Source organism: Podarcis pityusensis (genome assembly GCF_964106645.2).
Source record: "Podarcis pityusensis genome assembly, chromosome: 15".
NCBI lineage: Eukaryota > Metazoa > Chordata > Lepidosauria > Squamata > Lacertidae > Podarcis > Podarcis pityusensis.
In genome coordinates, this window is record NC_138040.1 from 8781535 (window position 1) to 8799423 (window position 17889).

The following is a 17889-nucleotide window of genomic DNA, read 5'->3' on the forward strand; positions in this document are numbered from 1 at the left end:
TCTCATAAATGTGCAATTATTTGAGGTTTGTTTCTGATGCAAGGGACAAGCATGATTTTAAGCAGTTTAAAACCAGGAGTGGGGAGCCTTGTTCATCTCAGGGGTCGCCATGGGAGTAGCCAGGATTTTTGTTTTAATTGGGGGACGGGGTAGAATCTTAAGTATTTTAAGTTAAATATTTTAAGTATTTTATTGATTTACTTGGTCGGGAAGGCAATTGCACCCGCTTCCCCCCTTGGCCAATAATAATAATAATAATAAATTTTATTTATACCCCGCCCTCCCCAGCTAAGACCCGGCTCAGGGCGGCTAACACCATTTGCTGTTGTTATTATTATTAGCCAAGGGGGGAAGCGGGTGCAATTGCCTTCCCGACCAAGTAAATCAATAAAATACTTAAAATATTTAACAACTTAAAATACTTAAGATTCTTGTTGTTTAGTCATTTAGTCGTGTCCGACTCTTCGTGACCCCATGGACCAGAGCACGCCAGGCACTCCTGTCTTCCACTGCCTCCCGCAGTTTGGTCAAACTCATGCTGGTAGCTTTGAGAGCACTGTCCAACCATCTCCTCCTCTGTCGTCCCCTTCTCCTTCATGGATCACTTCCTTGCCGTGGCGAAGGGGCTTGAATAACTCAGAGAAGCTATGAACTATGCCGAGCAGGGCACCCAAGAAGAACAGGTCATAGTGGAGAGTTTTGACCAAACGTGATCCACCTGGAGGAGGAACCGGCAAGCCACTCCAGTATCCCTGCCAAGAAAACTTAAGATTATACCCCCCTCCTAATTAAAATATAAATCCTGGCTACTGCCATGGCGGCCCCTGAGATGAACAAGGCTCCCCACTCCTGATTTTAAACTGTTTAAAATCATGCTTGTCCCTTGCATCAGAAACAAACCTCAAATAATTGCACATTTATGAACACCCCGCGTGGGGTGTTTCATAGTCTACTACTTTGGTCTTTTTAAAAAAAAAAATTAAAGGCGATCGACAGCTCTGGACTCAAAGCTTTTGCCTGGCGATGGACGGGGGGGGCAAAATGGGCAGTGCATGCTGGGAAACGTAGTCCCGTCTGCGGGCGGCTGTCGGCGCGCGTTGCACGCTGGGATTTGTAGGCCGAGGCGCCTGACTGGGAAGGGCGGCTTGTGGCTGGAGCTGCTCGTTCCTGAGCTCCGCCTTTCGGCCGGGTCTGGGAAGCTTGAGGGGCGCGCCGGCTGGCTGGTTTCGCTCGCAGCCGGTTCTGCTCAGATCCCGCCGCCTCCCGGTGCGAGGCGGAGGCCTTAGTTGGAGCAGCAGCGCCGGTTGCCTCGCGAGTCGGGTAAGGTAAACAGCCGGGGGTTGGAGGGGCCAGTGGGGAGGCGGGCGGGCCCACTTGAGAAAGTGGCGTTGTGTTTGCGTTTAGCGGGCGAGGAAATGGGGCGGGAGGGCGGAAAGTTGGCTGGTGGGTGAGTAAATTTGGGCGAGAGAGCTGATTGGCTGTTGGAACGCGGGGGGGGGGCGGTCAGAAGTAGGTCAGCCGTGGAGGAAAAGGGAGGTAAATATTTGGGGAGGCGGAAATAAAGAATGGCTGCTTTCTCCTGCGTGGTTGCTCCTTTAAACAGGGGTAAGTGAGTAAGGGGTAAGTATAGTTAAAGCTATGATTTTCCCAGTAGTGATGTATGGAAGTGAGAGCTGGACCATAAAGAAGGCTGAGCGCTGAAGAATTGATGCTTTTGAATTATGGTGCTGGAGGAGACTCTTGAGAGTCCCATGGACTGCAAGAAGATCAAACCTTTCTATTCTTAAGGAAATCAGCCCTGAGTGCTCACTGGAAGGACAGATCCTGAAGCTGAGGCTCCAGTACTTTGGCCACCTCATGAGAAAAGAAGACTCCCTGGAAAATACCCTGATGTTGGGAAAGATGGAGGGCACAAGGAGAAGGGGAGGACAGAGGACGAGATGGTTGGACAGTGTTCTTGAAGCAACCAGCATGAGTTTGACCAAACTGCGGGAGGCAGTGGAAGACAGGAGTGCCTGGCGTGCTCTGGTCCATGGGGTCACGAAGTGTTGGACACGGCTAAACGACTAAACAACAACAACAAACAAAGTGGGAGCAGGAAGTTCCACAGGTGCTGCGCTGATAGAGATAGGTGACACCGGTTTCTTTCCTGCTGGCTGTTTAAACCAGCAAGAGAGCCGGGTGGCTGCAGAGCTGGGGTCGATAGAAATCCCACAGCGTGGCTGAGAGAGGTCGGGGAAGCCGCACCTGTTGGATTTCTGCTGGCTGTTACCGGCCTGCAAGAGGGCCAAATAAATATGGAGCGCTGGAGAGAAAGAAGACCTGCCATTCACCCTCCCTTTTGAAACCATCATGATGAAGAAATTTTGCATTTGGGCACCTTCCTGCAGTTCATTCCCACTCCCTGACCTCCGTTTTTTTAAACTTGTAAACCTCAGCCCTGGGATCTATCTGTGACCCTCCAGGCCTCTCTTTCTGGCCCTTGAAACTTTGTTGGGGCTGCATCCTCCACCAGGCCTGCTTCACCCCCAACTCTTAAGTGTTTTTGCTGGGCTGGGGGGTGTGTCCTTGAGGAATGCCTCTTTCTCCCCTGACTGGAGGATAAAGAGAGGGGTGTGTGCACACAGCACAAATTTACATTACTTGCTCCTCCAACTTTTGCATCTGGGCCCTCCCACGCTGCCATGTGGACTTCTGAGGATTGCCCACATGGGGATGTGGCCCTTGACTTAAAAAACACCCCCATCCCTGATTTAATTAATTTTCTTTTTAAAGTTTTCTTTTCCTGCAGCCTGTAACCATTACCCCCTTGGTTCTTCCCAACGCTCCCTCCACCGACTGACCTTTTTTACAGTGTTAGCCTTACATCTCCCCCTCCCCTTCAGCCATTCATTAAATCACATGAATGAATGGGTCAGTGATAGTTAAGTAAATAGGCAACAATGCAGAATGGGAAAATCCGGTGTGTAGAAAGTTTGAAAGGTTCCGATTTCCCTTTTCAACATGGGTGTGTGATATGAAGCCTGGTTTTGTTCTGTTTTTCCTACATGAGCATTTGGCACTTGGTGAATGAAGTTACTATTGGTTTAGAATTTTTGCCTTCCTTGCTGCCTTGGCTGAGATTCTTTCTCCTCAGGGGAGGGTGATGTTGGGTCAGAAGGCTGAAGCCTAATATTTAAAATCTACATATCAATATGTTCTGTACCAGGCATAGGCAAACTGGGCCCTCCAGATGTTTTGGGACTACAACTCCCATGATCCCTGGCTAACAGGACCAGTGGTCAGGGATTATGGGAATTGTAGTCCCAAAACATCTGGAGGGCCGAGTTTGCCTATGCCTGTTCTGTACCAACTACGTCAGCTCTTAGATATGTCAAGCATCTCAATGCAATGCTTACTTATTTCATTCCTTTATCCAGAAGCATGAGAACTAGACTCTTCTTTTATTTTTAGGGAAAGGACCACAGCTCAGTGACAGGACACCTGCTTTGCATGCAGAAGGCCTCAGGTTCAATCCCCAATAGGGATTGTAACTCTGGAGAGCCACTGCCAGTCAGTGTAGACAATACTGTGCTAGATGGACCAGGGGTCTACCTCTGTACAAAGCAACTTCCTGGGCTCATAAGAGGAATGTCCGGTGTTGGGCTGTGTAATTGCATTATTGGCCCGTGGACCCACTCATGACTCAGTTTGCTGGAGGACACAGCACACAGACTGTTTATTATAACCACTGCATTCTCCCAAAGGTCACTTATCTCTGCATTCCCTTGCAATCGAATATTTCCGTGGCCGTTCTCGTTACAGCAGGCTTCTCATGCCCTTTCCCAAATGCCATCTGCATGCCACGCTTGGATATGGAAACGGGGCTGCTGGAAATAGAAGCTTGTTAAGCCTTCGGTCATTTCCAGTTTGTGTGTGTGTGTGTCACAAATGCAAAAATGCACTGGAGGACTAGGGGAAGCAGAGGAAATGCTTCTATTGTGTGGGACAGTCTTGAGTCAGGCCCATTACGTCATCCTGGAAGGCTGGGAAGGGGCCCCAGGTTCCTGCCGCTGTTTGGAGATGCGTGGATTGAGTTTGCGGACTTTGGTCTCATCCAGACGGCAGTTTACTGATCTGCCGGCTGGCTGGTGCTCTGCACCAATGCAGCTTAGAAAAGGCAGGTACCTTTCCCCCTTTGCTTAGCACCAGCTTTTATAAAACTTTTTGCAGCTGCTTAGGTATTACACATCTCAGTTTGTCCTTACGGCACCCCTGTAAGGTTTTTATTCAAAGTATTGTTTTATTTTATTTGTTTAAAATAATTTTGCTCTCCTGAAAAGGGCTGCTGCCCCTCAGGCTTCCAATCCCAGAGACTCAGCACAAAAGGAAAAGGGATTGGGCTGGAGGAGGTGGAAAGCAAACGCAAGTGCTGGTTCTTAGGCAGAAAGTTCTTATCAGTGCTCCTTCTGGTGGGAAGAGGGGAAGCTAGCTCCCTGCTGTTGCTGTTGCTGTTGCTGCTGTTGCTTGGCCACTGGATGGGCTTGAACTGCTCTTCCTCTGGGGTTTCAGCCACCCAGTGGCAATTAGACCCCTGGCTGATGGCAGAACCCAGAATGTGCTGCCCATCAGCTCTGCAGTCCCTGGGCAACTGGGCAACAAATACATGGAGATTTCTGGGGCACCGATTCCTCTGCCCTCTTCTTACATTCTCTGCTGGTGAGACCACACTGTCCTATTATTGAGCGGTAGGGCTTTCAACAGCCAGCCTGGGAACTTGGAGCTAGTGGGTTCATTGCCCTCATTGTAATCACAAGGACTAGCAACTTGGTTTCGTGAGAAACCTGGCTTTAGCAAATGTTCTAGATGGCTGTTGGATAAGGCTTAAGAATGATGCCCTGCTAGGAAGCTTTGCCTTTGGAGAACTCAACAAGCATTGTCTGCACTTTTCCGAGCCTCGTCCTCTTGCAGTCATTGCTTTTTGCAAGTGCTGCATGGAATGAGGCTGATGTGCCTCCGTTTCCAGCCTCCGTTCAGGGCACTGCTGTTAACCGGCAACATCCCAAATGGTTTGGGATGTTGGTCCCTTGGGGACAATCAACTTCTGTACATTTCTCCTGGCAAGCTCTGGTCATCCTCACCTGAGCCCCAGATTCCCTCAACCTTGTGGGCCATGGCTGGTAGCAACCAGGCGGGAGCATTTTCTGAAGTGCCTTGGCAACCCATCCGTCAATCATCTGACACCATAATAATGTCAGGCGACTGATAGGTGGGTTCTGCCACCACCTACCTTTTAATATTGGCTCCCAGGATTGTGGACAGATAACAATCTTGTCCATAGAGCCCAGAAAGCTAGGTCACTAAGCCAGCCAAACCTTGGCACCTGCGTGGGCTCATATCAGAATTATCGGAGTCTTGCTTGTATTCCCTGTGCAAAGAGAAATAAAGTTTCTCTCCCTCTCCCTTTCTCTGTTCAGTTTCTTGGCTTCAGGGGCAAACTGCTTCTGGGAATACTCTCCTTGCCCAGCCAGTGACCTCGTGGCTCTCCAACCTCCCCCCACAACCACGGCGGAGTCGGTCAAGCCCACCCTCTGCAGAGTTGTCATCTACTTGCAGAAGGAGATGTCCGGAGACACCTGCCTGGCAGCCGCCTGTCCCTCGCCAGGAGCCAAGCCCAAGGGCTGCGGCTTCAAAGGTGGCACCCTGGGCAACAAGTACGTGCGGCTCAATGTCGGCGGGTCCCTCTACTACACCACGGTGCAGGTGCTGACGCGGCACGACACCATGCTGAAGGCCATGTTCAGCGGCAGGATGGAGGTGCTTTCGGACAAAGAAGGTGAGCCAGGGGCCAGTGTTGGCAGCCAGTGTTAGAAGCTCGGGTGCAAAAGCTAAACCTAGCTTGTGGTTGCCACAATGAAATGTCTTAAGCAGTTTTTCTTTCTTTCTTTCTTTTTTTTTTTGCAATGAGATTTAGTATTACTGGCGTTATTATTGTTCATTTCATTTCTATACCGCTTTATATTTTAAATTTAAAAAATGGTTTACAACACATTAAAGCATCAAATAAAACAGAATACAACAAATTCTACCTGCCCGGGGTTTGAGCTCTTCAGTGAAGGCCCTTGTCTCAGTCCTGCTACCCTCACAGGCATGCTTCGTGGGGATGCAGGAGAGGGGCTTCTCGGTGGCTGCTCCCATACTCTGAAAGTCTCTGCCTAGAGAAGCCGGACTGGCTCCCTCCTTGCTGTCCTTCCGCCGGCAGGTAAAGACTTTATTGCACCGACAGGATTTTGGAAACTGCTTTTAATGAAAGGGCTGGTGCCGTGCTGTTTTTATTGTAATTATTGGTATGCTTTTAAACAGATTATATATATGTATATACAGTGGTACCTTGGTTTTAGAACAGCCTTGTTTAAGAACTGTTCAGTTTACGAACCCCACAAAACCGGAAGTAGCGTCCCGGTTTGTGAACTTAACTCGGTCTAAGAACGAAATCCGAGTGGTGGAAGAGCACCGGCGGTGGGAGGCCTCATTAGGGAAAGTGCACCTTGGTTTAAGAATGGTTTTGGTTTAAGAACGGACTTCCGGAACGGATTAAGTTTATAAACCGAGGTACCATTGTAGTCTGAATTCTGTCGACGCATACTTATTTTCCAGTGATGTATTTTTCTGTGTTTTTAGCTGTTGTTGTTTTTTATTATCTGTAAGCAGCCTTGAGTACTGTTAGGGGAAAAGGTGGCGTATAAATAAATATAACAATGAAGAACCATTTAAACCAGGGTTGGGGCGGGCGCAAGCTTTTTCTTGCCTCTTGTTGATCAGCTTCCACTCCTACCTGATGCCAGCTCAGATTGCAGCTCTCTCACCTTCTCCTGCTCTCACAGGCTGGATCCTCATCGACCGCTGCGGGAAGCATTTTGGGACCGTTTTAAGTTACCTCCGAGACAACACGGTTGCCCTGCCGAAGAACCGGCAGGAGGTCAAAGAGCTAATGGCTGAAGCCAAATATTACCTCATCCAGGGCTTGGTAGACCTCTGCCAGGCTGCTCTGCAGGTGAGAGCTGCATGTGCGTAGGGTTAGGGGGACCCTTGGAGGTCATAGAATCACAGAACTGTAGGGTCGGAAGGGGCACCCAGGTGTCATCTAGTCCACCCCCCCCGAAATGCAGAAATCTCAGCTAAAGCCTCCATGACAGATGGCCATCCAACCTCTGCTTAAAAACCTCCAAGGAAGGAGAGTCCATCACCTCCCGAGGGAGACCATTCAGCTGTTGAACAGCTCTTACTAGCCATCTGTTCAGTGCAGGAATTCCCCAACTGCAGCAGCCCTGACAGATGGCTGCCCAGCCTTTGACATGGGAAAGGGCCATAGAGCTCCTGGGTCCCAGGGTCAATCCCCAGCATCTCCTGGAGGGCCACTGCCAGTCAGTGTAGACAGTACTAGACTAGGTGGATCAATAGTCTGACTCCGTATAAGCCAGCTTCCTAAGGTCCTAAATATCTCCTGCAAATACTTCCTTTGTCTCCCTGTGGACCAGCTCCTGCACTGATTTTGAGGGCCAACGACATTGTGAGAGACCTGTGGGTGCAGTCCCAGTCCCCCATTCCTCTTTTACACCAGCTGCAGGGAACCTTAGGCCCTCCAGTTGTTGCCAAACTACAGCTCCCATCAGCCCCTGCAAACATGACCAATGATCAGGGATGGTGGGAGTTGTAGTTCAGCAGGGGCATAGGTTCCTCCACACCTGTTTTACACAGTCGGCAACCGTGTGGGGAGGGCAGTGAAGTGCATTTTTAACCACCTCCTTCAACTGGATCTTAGAGAGTTCTAACTTTTGAAACTCTTATCCCCTCACAAGTGTGCTTAGCGTGGTTTTCAGGCTGGGTATTGACTTTTGCGTTTTGCAGGCTTATCTGTCCTGGGTGCTTTTAAGTTAAGATTCCTGCCTTGCTAGATGTTGTGCTAGATGACCTTTAGGGGGGAGTCCCTTCCAACTCTACGATTCTGTGGTCCCCCAAAGAAGGGGACACCGAACCTGCACTCACCTGTGTGCCTGCAATTCTCTTCTGCAGGACAAGAAAGATTCGTACAAGCCCGTCTGCAACATCCCGGTCATCACGTCACCCAAAGAAGAGGAGAGGCTCATCGAATCCGCAATGAAAGTGAGTGCTTTTCCTTCCAGGTCTTGTTCTTGAATTTCCAGAGATGGGGAATTCGTGGATTGGGGTACCCCAGGAAGACCCAGAAAGGGGAGATAGGAGGCATGAGCGGAGCCCTAGACTGACACTATGCTGCTGCACCACAGCTCCCATCAGCCTCAGCACATATGGCCAGTGGCCAAGGATGATGGGAGTTGTAGTTCAGCAGCATCCAGAGGGTCAAAAGGATCCCCACCATTTTAACTTTCGACAGTGCCCTGGAGCCAAGGGTGAGGAACCCCAGACCCCAGAGCCAAACGACACCCTCCGGACCCCTCTGAGCTCCCGCCAGGCCAGACATCCCTCACCACCCCTACTTCACACCCCCAAATGTTTTTTCCTGGTTGGAACCTGTCGTTGAGGTCCAAAAATGCTCCTTGCAGGACACTACAGGGAGGGGGCACATCAGTGTGTGTTGAAACTAACCGCCTACACCAGGGGTCAGCTACCTTTTTCAGCTTTGGGCCGATCCACCATCCCTCAGACCATGTAGTGGGCCGGACTATATTTTTTGTGGGGGAAACGAATTCCTATGTCCCACAAATAACCCAGAGATGCATTTTAAATAAAAGGACACATTCTACTCATGTAAAAACACGCTGATTCCCGGACCGTCCGCAGGCTGGATTGAGAAGGCAATTGGGCCACATCCGGCCCCCAGGCCTTAGTTTGCCTACCCCTGGACTACACAAAGACAATATTTTCATGTGTGGCCCTGCCTACTTTTGCCTCTGGCCCCGCCCACTACTGGCATGTGGCCCTCAGGAGGTTAGCCAGGAGGGAATGTGGCCCTAAGGCAAAAAAAGGTTCCCTTTTACTGTTTCTGGAGAAACAGGGAGCCTCCTGGCTGCCCTTGGGCGTGTTTGCTGCCGCTGCTGCTGCTACTGACAAATAGGCTCAAGAAAGTGCCACACGAAGGGGGCTCACCAGAGACCCCTTTGCCCAGGAGAGGCCCTGACTGAGCAGCGTGACCTAGCCGTCTTCTTCCTCAGTCTGTAGAGCCCAAGACTTAATCTCAGGGTGGTGGGTTTGAGCCCCACGTTGGGCGAATGATTCCTGCATTGCAGGGGGTTGGACTGAATGACCCTTGTGGTCCCTTCTAGCTCTATATTTCTGACACTTCCCCTCTTCCTTCCAGCCTGTGGTGAAGCTGCTGTATAACAGGAGCAACAACAAGTATTCCTACACAAGGTAAAGTCTCTGCTGTCTCCCTAAGATGAGGCTGCTGGATCAGGCCTGTGGCCCATCTAGTCCAGCATCTCACGGTAGTTTGAGAAGTATCTGACACCCTCCCCACAGTGTTGAATTTATTGTTTCTGGTAGTAAATGTGAAGGACAATGAACCCGGGCTTATTTCATATTTATTCCATGTTGGTTTCAGCTGGAGCAAACCTCTCTCTCTTTTTAATATTTGGAAAGGTTTGATTTAATTGCTGTACAAAACAGCACAGCTCTCCCAATTTAAATTTAAAATACCGTGGAGGATAGGCAGTTAATAGTCTGATCTGCTATAAACAGCTTCTTATTTATTTTATTTGCCCATCAGTCCTAGCATTGTCCACTCTGACTGGCAGCAGCTGCCTACAGTCTTGGCCATACATTGCCCTGTTACCAATTCTTTTCTTTCTTTTTAATTTTTATTTTAACTGGAAACGCTCAGCCTGTTCTTATTGAGTACCTGGGGCAAGCGGATCTTCCACTGCTCACTTGGTCTCCTTCAGATAAAGAATGTGAGGACGGGGTTCTTGTGCTTGGGATGTTGAGCATGTGAAGACTAGCACCGTGTAATGGGGTTGAAGTTTCCAACTAGGGAGCCCTAGGTTCAAATACCTACTGAGCTGTGAATCTTGCTAGGCAGCCTTGGGTCAGTCACCCATCTTCTCAGCCCAACCTACCTGAAAGGGTTATTGTGAGGATTAAAATGGGCAGAGGGACCTCTGAGCTCTTTTTGGGGGGGGGGCGAGGCAGAATCCAGATGTGAAAAAATGGTTATTTACTCAATTTATATCCTGCCCTTCCTTGCAAATGAGCCCAGGGTGGAAAACACATCATGGCAACTTTAAAAAGCATTCCGATAACAGTTAAAACATTCAACCAGTGCTTTCAGGGTTGCCAGGAACTGTGTCTTTCAGCCATCAAACACCTGGGGGAAACAGGAATGTTTTTAACATCCTCCTGAAAGTCAATAACGAGGGTGGGAGACATAACTCCCCAGGGAGGGCATTCCACAAACAGGGGAGCCGCCACCAAAAAGGCCCTGTCACAAGCCCATGATCCACATACGTCATTCCTCTTTTTTTAAAATCATTTTTTCAGCACTTCCGACGACAATTTGTTGAAGAACATAGAATTGTTCGATAAGCTCTCCCTCAGCTTCAACGGGAGAGTCCTCTTCATCAAAGACGTGATTGGGGATGAGATCTGTTGCTGGTCATTCTACGGTCAGGGGAGGAAGCTGGCCGAAGTCTGTTGCACATCCATAGTTTACGCTACGGAGAAGAAGCAAACCAAGGTATTTTAACCTTGTGGTTTCTGTTGGGGGGCGGGGCTATCAACACAGACATCCCTTTCTGTGTGGCTTCTTCTGGGCAAATTTCAGGGGAGGATTTCACGGTGCCTCCGTAGGCCAGGGAAAGAGCCAATATCAAAGCACACGTATTGGACCATATATAACTTAATAATCCAATAAGAACATAAGACAAGGCTGCTGATCAGGCCAAGGGGCCCATCTAGTCCAGCCTCCTGTTCTCACAGCGGCCTGCCAGATTAATTTATTTCAGAAGATTTGTGCACGTCTTGATTGTAAAAAGCAAACATAAAAAAATCTAAAACAACAAACATGTAAAACAGTAATATAAAACTTTCAAAAAGTTAAAATAACAATAGACCAAAGGCAGTCGAGGGAATTCTGGGCATTCTTGCTTTGACTGTCCCCACTGCGTTTGACTTGCAACAGTCTGAAGCAGGGAGGGTGGCATGTGAAACAACAAAGCAGAGCAGGGTGCCAAATTTCACACACCAGTGTCAAACTAACCAGTCCTTGGGGACGGGGAGAGGGCTCCAATTTGACATGTTTGTGCTTTCTTTTTTTGTTGTTTTTTTCCTTGAATTTTTATTAAAGCTTGAAAAAACAGTATACAGAAATAAACATAAAAAAGCAGTATACCGAAATAAGCAACAAATATCAAGCCTTTTTAAACATGAAAATTAAAAGAAAATAGATAAGAGAAGAATAAAAGGAGAAAACTTCCAATTCTCTGTCTATGAGCTTTAAAAATTTGTCCAAAATTGTTAATTCATAACAACATTCAACTCTTCCACTTTCCATAGCCAACCGTTTTTTTACTCTTCAAACCTGATACTGCACAAGTTCATTTTCCTTATTGCGCAGAAAGCCCCTGATGGGTTTCCAATCATTAATAAATGTCAACAGTGATTTTTCTCTTAATTAAGCATGCCAACTTGGCCATCTCAGCCAAATCCATTAATTCCAACAGCTGTTCTTCTATAGCAGGCAATAATACTTCCTCCCATCTTTGTGCATGTAACCATCTCGTCACTGTGATCGGCGATGGCCTTCTTTTTGCGAGATTCTGCTGCTCCTAGTTATGGCGAAGGGTGTAAGGCGCTTTGGCGGAGGCAGAAGCTACAACCTCTTTCCCTGCCCTCAGCACCCCTGCTCCACTCTTGCTGTCTGGCGCAGTGGAGCGAAGGAGGCAGCTGAGGATTCTGGGGTGGGGAAGTAACTAAGCCCTTAGGCTTGTATTTACTTGAATAAGATTCAGCAGCAGGGCAGGGGGAAGTAGCTGAGAGGACTTACTCCCTCTGGCCTCCGTTATTAGTATTTATTAAATTTGCTTGTCGCTTTTTTTCTTTGCTATGGCAAGTCAAAGCAGCTTATATTTTAAAAATCCATACATTAAAATAGGTGGTGGTGGTTATTTTCTGTTCTTGTTCTTGTTTGCATTCTGTGTTTTTATCTTGTATTTTAGGTCTGTGGACTGTCCTGAGATCTACGGCAGAAGGGCGGTATATTATTATTATTATTTACTGAATTTATATACCGCCCTATACCTGGGGATCTCAGCGCAGTTCACAGAATAAAATCAATATATAAAACCACAAAATACATAATAAAAATAAAAACAACAACCCAATAGCCCCCCCCCCAAAACCCACCACATTTAAAAGGGTATAGGATGTAAATCAGATCAACCAAAGGCCTGGTTAAAAAGGAACGTTTTTGCCTGGCGTCTAAAGGTGTACAATGAAGGCGCCAGGCAAACTTCCCTGGGGAGAGCATTCCACAGATGGGGAGCCACCGCAGAGAAGGCCTGTTCTCGTGTTGCCACCCTCTGGACCTCTCGTGAAGGAGACACATGAAGAAGGGCCTCAGAAGACGATCTCGGTGTCTGAGTAGGTTCATATGGAAAGAGGCGGTCCTTGAGGTATTGTGGTTCAATAAATGATAATAATGCATGAAAGCATTCTACTCACTCTAAAAGGCCATAGCTAAAAAGCCAAAGGCGTGGATAAAAGGGAAGGTTCTTGCTTGACGCTCGAAGACACGTAACAGGAGTGCCTGGCAAGCCTCCCTGGGGAAAGCGTTCCACAAGTGTCAGTAAAGAAGGGTGATCTTTGGTGCGTTTGCTCCTCCCGGTAACCCCCTCAACTCTTTTCTCCCTCCAGGTTGAGTTCCCCGAGGCCCGCATCTACGAGGAGACCCTGAACGTCCTGCTGTACGAGACTCCCCGGGTGCCCGACAACTCCCTGCTTGAGGCGACCAGCCGGAGCCGCCCCCAGACCTCCCAGAGCGAAGATGATGACGGCAGCTTTGAGCTGCGCGACCGCGTCCGGCGCATCCACGTCAAGCGCTACAGCACGTACGACGACCGGCAGATAGGCCACTAAGTCCACGCAGTGCGGGGGGGGGAGCTCGCAAGGGATGACGCCCTTTCCGCAAGGGTCCGGCTGGCTTCGAAGCAGGGGAACTGTCCTCTCCACCTCCACTACTTCCAACCCTGCCTCCCCAAGAACGATTCTGTGCTCGGAACGGTTCCTGCCCTGCGCCCAAGCCGGCGTTCCTTCATCGTGCCGGAGCTCCGCTTGGCTTCTGATTCCGGCAGTACAGATCAAGGTGCTCCAAAGGCCTTCAATCCACAATGCCAGCTTCGAAAACCTTACCAGCTGTAATTGTTCTTCTGAGACTTAGCTTCTCTTTTAGAAGCTGCTGAACAACTTATTTCTGGCTCGAAAAGAAGCTGCGGTTTCCTTCCTTCCCCTCTGAGAGTGGATCTTGCCAGGGGGGGAACCATCTTGGGCTGGGTAGTCTCAGACTCTGCTTGGAGAACCCTTTTTTTGTTGTTTGTTAGGTTTTTAGAATCTAGGTGCTGAGGACGGTGAGCGAAAGCCGAACACTAGTTTTCCTTATGTAGGGCAAACACTACACACATCTGTTACAGAATGCCCTTTGCCAGAGCAGGAAGAATTTCAGCCCCGAACCCTGACTTAAATATTTTGTTACGTAATGCCAAGGAACAATGGGAAAGCCAACTGGGACTGGTTTCTGGTGAAAAGTGAACCCATCCTTCTACCCCAGTCCTGAAAGGATTGCGTGTCCGGTGAGGTGGGATGGAGAGGCAGAAGAGGAACGGGGGTGTATCAAAATGCATCCTTTTTCGATTTTGCCCTGCAAACCGGTTGAGGAGCTTACGCGTTTTGTACATGGGGAGGGGGTGCAAGTTTGCCTGCCTCAAAGTGCTGTTTCTAGTCCTAAACATCTGCTATCATTAGATCAGAGGGCAGGAGCTCCGTTTTTGGCTTTCCAGAGTTATGTTCACTCTTGAGTTGATTTGTTGGGGGGTGCAGGCCATGGCCCAAAGTGGGTGAGGCCACCCTCTCTACCTCCAACACCCTGCTCCTCCATCCCTTTTCCTCCCTTCATAGCGGACTGCTGAGAGAGAGAGACAGCTCTTGCCATGAGACTGAAACGACCCCTTGTAGAGTGAGACAAAGTGCACATTGGTGGCAGTGGTGGAGGGACATATCCATTATACTGTTTGCTCAAGGTGCAGATTCACTATAGAAATACAGTGAAAAGCCAGCGGGGCAACGCCCTACTCGATTGCCGATCAGTTCAGTTTGGGGAAAACAATCACATTTTTTATACTGCATTGTGTTTGTGGCAGTGAAGCCACACCACAATGAGTGTTGTATGCAATGGGGAGGAGAGAGATGGAGGCAAGGATGGTGGGGGAGGGGAGATATTAGGCCAGGTGGGGGAAACACTTTTGGCCCCATGCTACTGAACCACAACTGGCCCCTGGCCATTGGCCCTGCTTCCTGGATAGGCCTTGGTTCATACTGTATGGGAGCAGTGGGTGATGGGAGTTGTGGTCTGGAACATCTGGCAAACACCACTATCCTGGCCACCCCTTGGCGGAGCGGCCAAAGAGCACATGAGTTGAATTCTCTGTGATGACTGCTAGCTGTGCTCTATACCTCCCTGTTTAATCAGACCTCATTGCAGGCTGCCCAGGCCAGGTGTGGGGAACCTTTTGCCCTTCCCGATGTGGCGGAACTGCAACTTCCATCAGCCTCGGCAAGCGTGGCCAGCGGCCTGGGATGATGGGAGTTGTAGTTCAGCCCGAGGGCCAAAAGGTTCCCCCTGCGTGGTCCAGGCTAGCAGGTTCTTTGAGGTGCGTAGGAGTGAGGACGGCTCCTTCCCCACAAGTATAGGCTGGACCAGAATTTGTGGGGTCACTGGTAGCAGCGGTTAGCAAGTTGTTAACCCTTGGTGGTTAGATGGTTAATTTTCACCCAAGGTAAGTTGCTGCTTCTGGTTAACCCATGTTTGGCTGAACGTGCAATGGGTTATATATCCGGTAACTCGGATCATGACATCTGTGTGCTCCTGGCACAGAACAAATAAACAATATTCTGTATCACACAGGCCTAATTTTTCTTGTAACCTGTATACAATCATGGAAAGATTTATCTATATATATGTTTTTACATTTTTGTGGGAAGGTGCAAGCTACTAAGAAAGGCACAAGAATCCCATATCCTCGCAGCTGTGGGTCTTGCCCAGCTGTTGCTTGTGGAACTGACTAGGAAGGGCATGGAGACATTCAAGGTTTTTCTAAATATCCATGAGGGCTAGAAACATGAGGTTGGGATGGTGTTTTAAAACTGAGGCTTGATTCTGAAGCCTGTGCTAGATTTCTCTGCTTGGGCATGAACCTGGGCATGAATTTATTTAATTATTTTACATATTATACACACACGTTGCAGGCCTCACTGCAACGGCTACCAATATGATTTTCTTTAAAAGTAAAAAAAGTGGAGATTCTTATGGTATTGCTATATGCAATACCCAACCTTCCACTTGCAAAAAAAACGGATCCAATTGCCCCTTGATCATTTTTAATGTTCCAATAGGGATATTCCACCCCCCCCATGTCTTTTAAAAATGCTGTAGAATTAGATGTCTTCTGGCAAATTCAGCATCTGTCATGTGTTCTCCTTTTTTTGCATCATCCAGTGCCAGAATGGAGCTTCAAAATACATCAGAGCCAAGTGCAATCACTGCTTACTCATAACTCAGCCATTCTTTCTCCTGCCCCCTCTCTCCCCATTTTTGAGCTATTTTCGCAAGCATTTCCCAGGAGGAAAGAATGCAAGCCTCTCAACACAAATTTTCTTCCTGTTAAGACAAACGTGGGTCTTAAATGGAAAACGTTTTATACGTTGGTGGGGTCTGTAATCATTTTAAACAGAAATTCACCCGAGGCCCTGCCTGCCTGCTGCAAGTGGCCTGTATGTTTATTGCAAGTGCATGAAATTCTGATGACCGACCAGGACGGAAACACCTGTTCTGTCCTCACTTTTGCAAGGTCTGGGACTTGGCTAGTTGAGTGTCCAATGCACAAGTCCTTTCTATATTTAATTTTTCAAACTCCAGAGGAAATCCAGCACCAACCCCCAGGGATAGAGAGCCTATATCCCTCCTAAATGTTTATTTGGACTCCAACTCCCATCAGCCCCAGCCAGAATGGCCAGCAACCAGGGATGTTGGGAGCTGTAGGCCAGCAGCATCTAGAGGTCCTCTGTCTTTGCAGGCACCCCCCCTGTTCTCATTAGGCAGATGTGGAGAACCTGTTTTCCAGCCAGGTTGTTGCCAGACTACAACTCCCATCATCCATGGCCACTGGCTGTGCTTGCTAGGGGCTGATGGGGATTGTATTCCAGCAACATCTGGAGGGTCAAAGGTTTCCCACAAGGTTTCCCAAAAACCTGGAGGGCCACTTCCAATCAGTGCAAAACAACCCTGAGCTAGATAGCTGCAGGTCTCAAGTTCAGTCTCTGGCATCTCCAGGTAGGGCTAGGGATTTTCTCTGCCTGAAAAGCTGCTACCAGAAAGTGTCAACGATTCTCTGCTTGATGGACCAATGATCTGAATCCTATTAAGACGGCATCCTCTGTTCCTTATGTGTTGCAAAACTTTGGCGGGCTAGCTGGCTTAAATAAGGCTCAGTGTCTCCTTCCCTGCCTCAGCTCCCTTGGTCCTCAATTCCACATCCTTAAAAACCCACTTTAAAATCCCCAGAGGCAGGGATGGGGCAATGATGGGAGATTCAGTCCCGCAGCATGTGACGGGCCGCTGGTTGCCTGCCCCGGTTTAGAGATTGGCGATGAAATGGCATGTTTAACAGTTGCACAAAGTACTTGGCAGAGCGGCTCACGCCTGGCTTACTCAGCCAGCTTACTCAGAAGTAAATCCCATTAAAAGAGCGAAATGTGATTTGCTCGAGGCTACACGATTGTCTCCTTGGTGCTTTAGTGCTCTTTCCTAGCTTGCTTTAAGAACTGAATTACATTCCCTGTCAACAGTGTCTGCAAACAGCATAGAAGCCATGAGATATTGTGAGAGCTAAAAAAACCAAGCAGAAACAAATTTGGTTGTTTGCTGACGATGCACGTCTTTGCACTTTGATCCTTGGGATGTGCTGTTTTTTTAGGACCCATCTTATGATTGAAATGTGTATTCAATAAAGGGTTTCCCAGGCGATCTCAGATCCAGGAGCTTCTGACATCAGATGGTTGTATGGTTGCTTGCTCTGGGAACCTCTTGATGATTCCTTCATTGACCCGGATGACAGGGCTTTTGTAGTGGTGGCCCCCAGCTGAGATAACCAGTTGCTTTCAGAGGAGGTCTGCCAAATTTCAGCATCTTGGCCCTTTTGAAAACTGGATCTAAAGACTGCTCAACTTAGCCTTTATATTAGGGCTAGCCAATGTGGTGCTTGCCAAATATTATGGACTTCCAATTACCCTTGACCACTGGCCATGCCCTAAAGGCTAGCAGGTTTATTGTGGCATAAGCTTTTGTGGTCTGCTGAGCCCACATGAATGGTTGTCCTCAGTTGGAAGATATGTACACAGGGGGAGAGTAACTGTAGGGAAATTGAAGCAAACTGCAGAGGCCAAAATGGCCGTGAAATCCAACAAGTTTGCTCTGTGATACCCTATACTAGAGAAGCACAGTGAATTTACAATGACATAACAGTGATGACACAATCTGGGTTGCCCTGGGCAAGATAAGCGACTAACAAATTCAATAAATAAACAAAATAATCTTCCTAGTTTTGTCATGCTAAGTTGACACCTGATTTAGGATACAAAGCCCTGGTGCTGATCAAGTCCTAAACA

The 17889-nt window shown here is 48.4% G+C and overlaps 1 protein-coding gene across 2 annotated transcripts; it reads left to right on the forward strand.

Moving 5' to 3' along the window:
• The first annotated feature begins 1106 nt into the window (after positions 1–1106).
• TNFAIP1 (TNF alpha induced protein 1) lies at positions 1107–15125 on the forward strand. 2 transcript variants are annotated; one of them, XM_080984105.1, is made up of 7 exons: positions 1107–1320; positions 5457–5815; positions 6864–7033; positions 8053–8142; positions 9317–9369; positions 10495–10690; positions 12868–15125. In XM_080984105.1, exons 2-7 carry the CDS (start codon positions 5602–5604, stop codon positions 13087–13089), a joined length of 945 nt encoding a protein of 314 aa, XP_080840231.1. In that variant the 5' UTR covers positions 1107–1320; positions 5457–5601; the 3' UTR covers positions 13090–15125. The 2 variants fall into 2 exon arrangements, with proteins under 2 accessions (XP_080840231.1, XP_080840232.1); XM_080984106.1 differs by lacking the exon at positions 1107–1320 and adding an exon at positions 2047–2613.
• The last annotated feature ends 2764 nt before the right edge of the window (positions 15126–17889 follow it).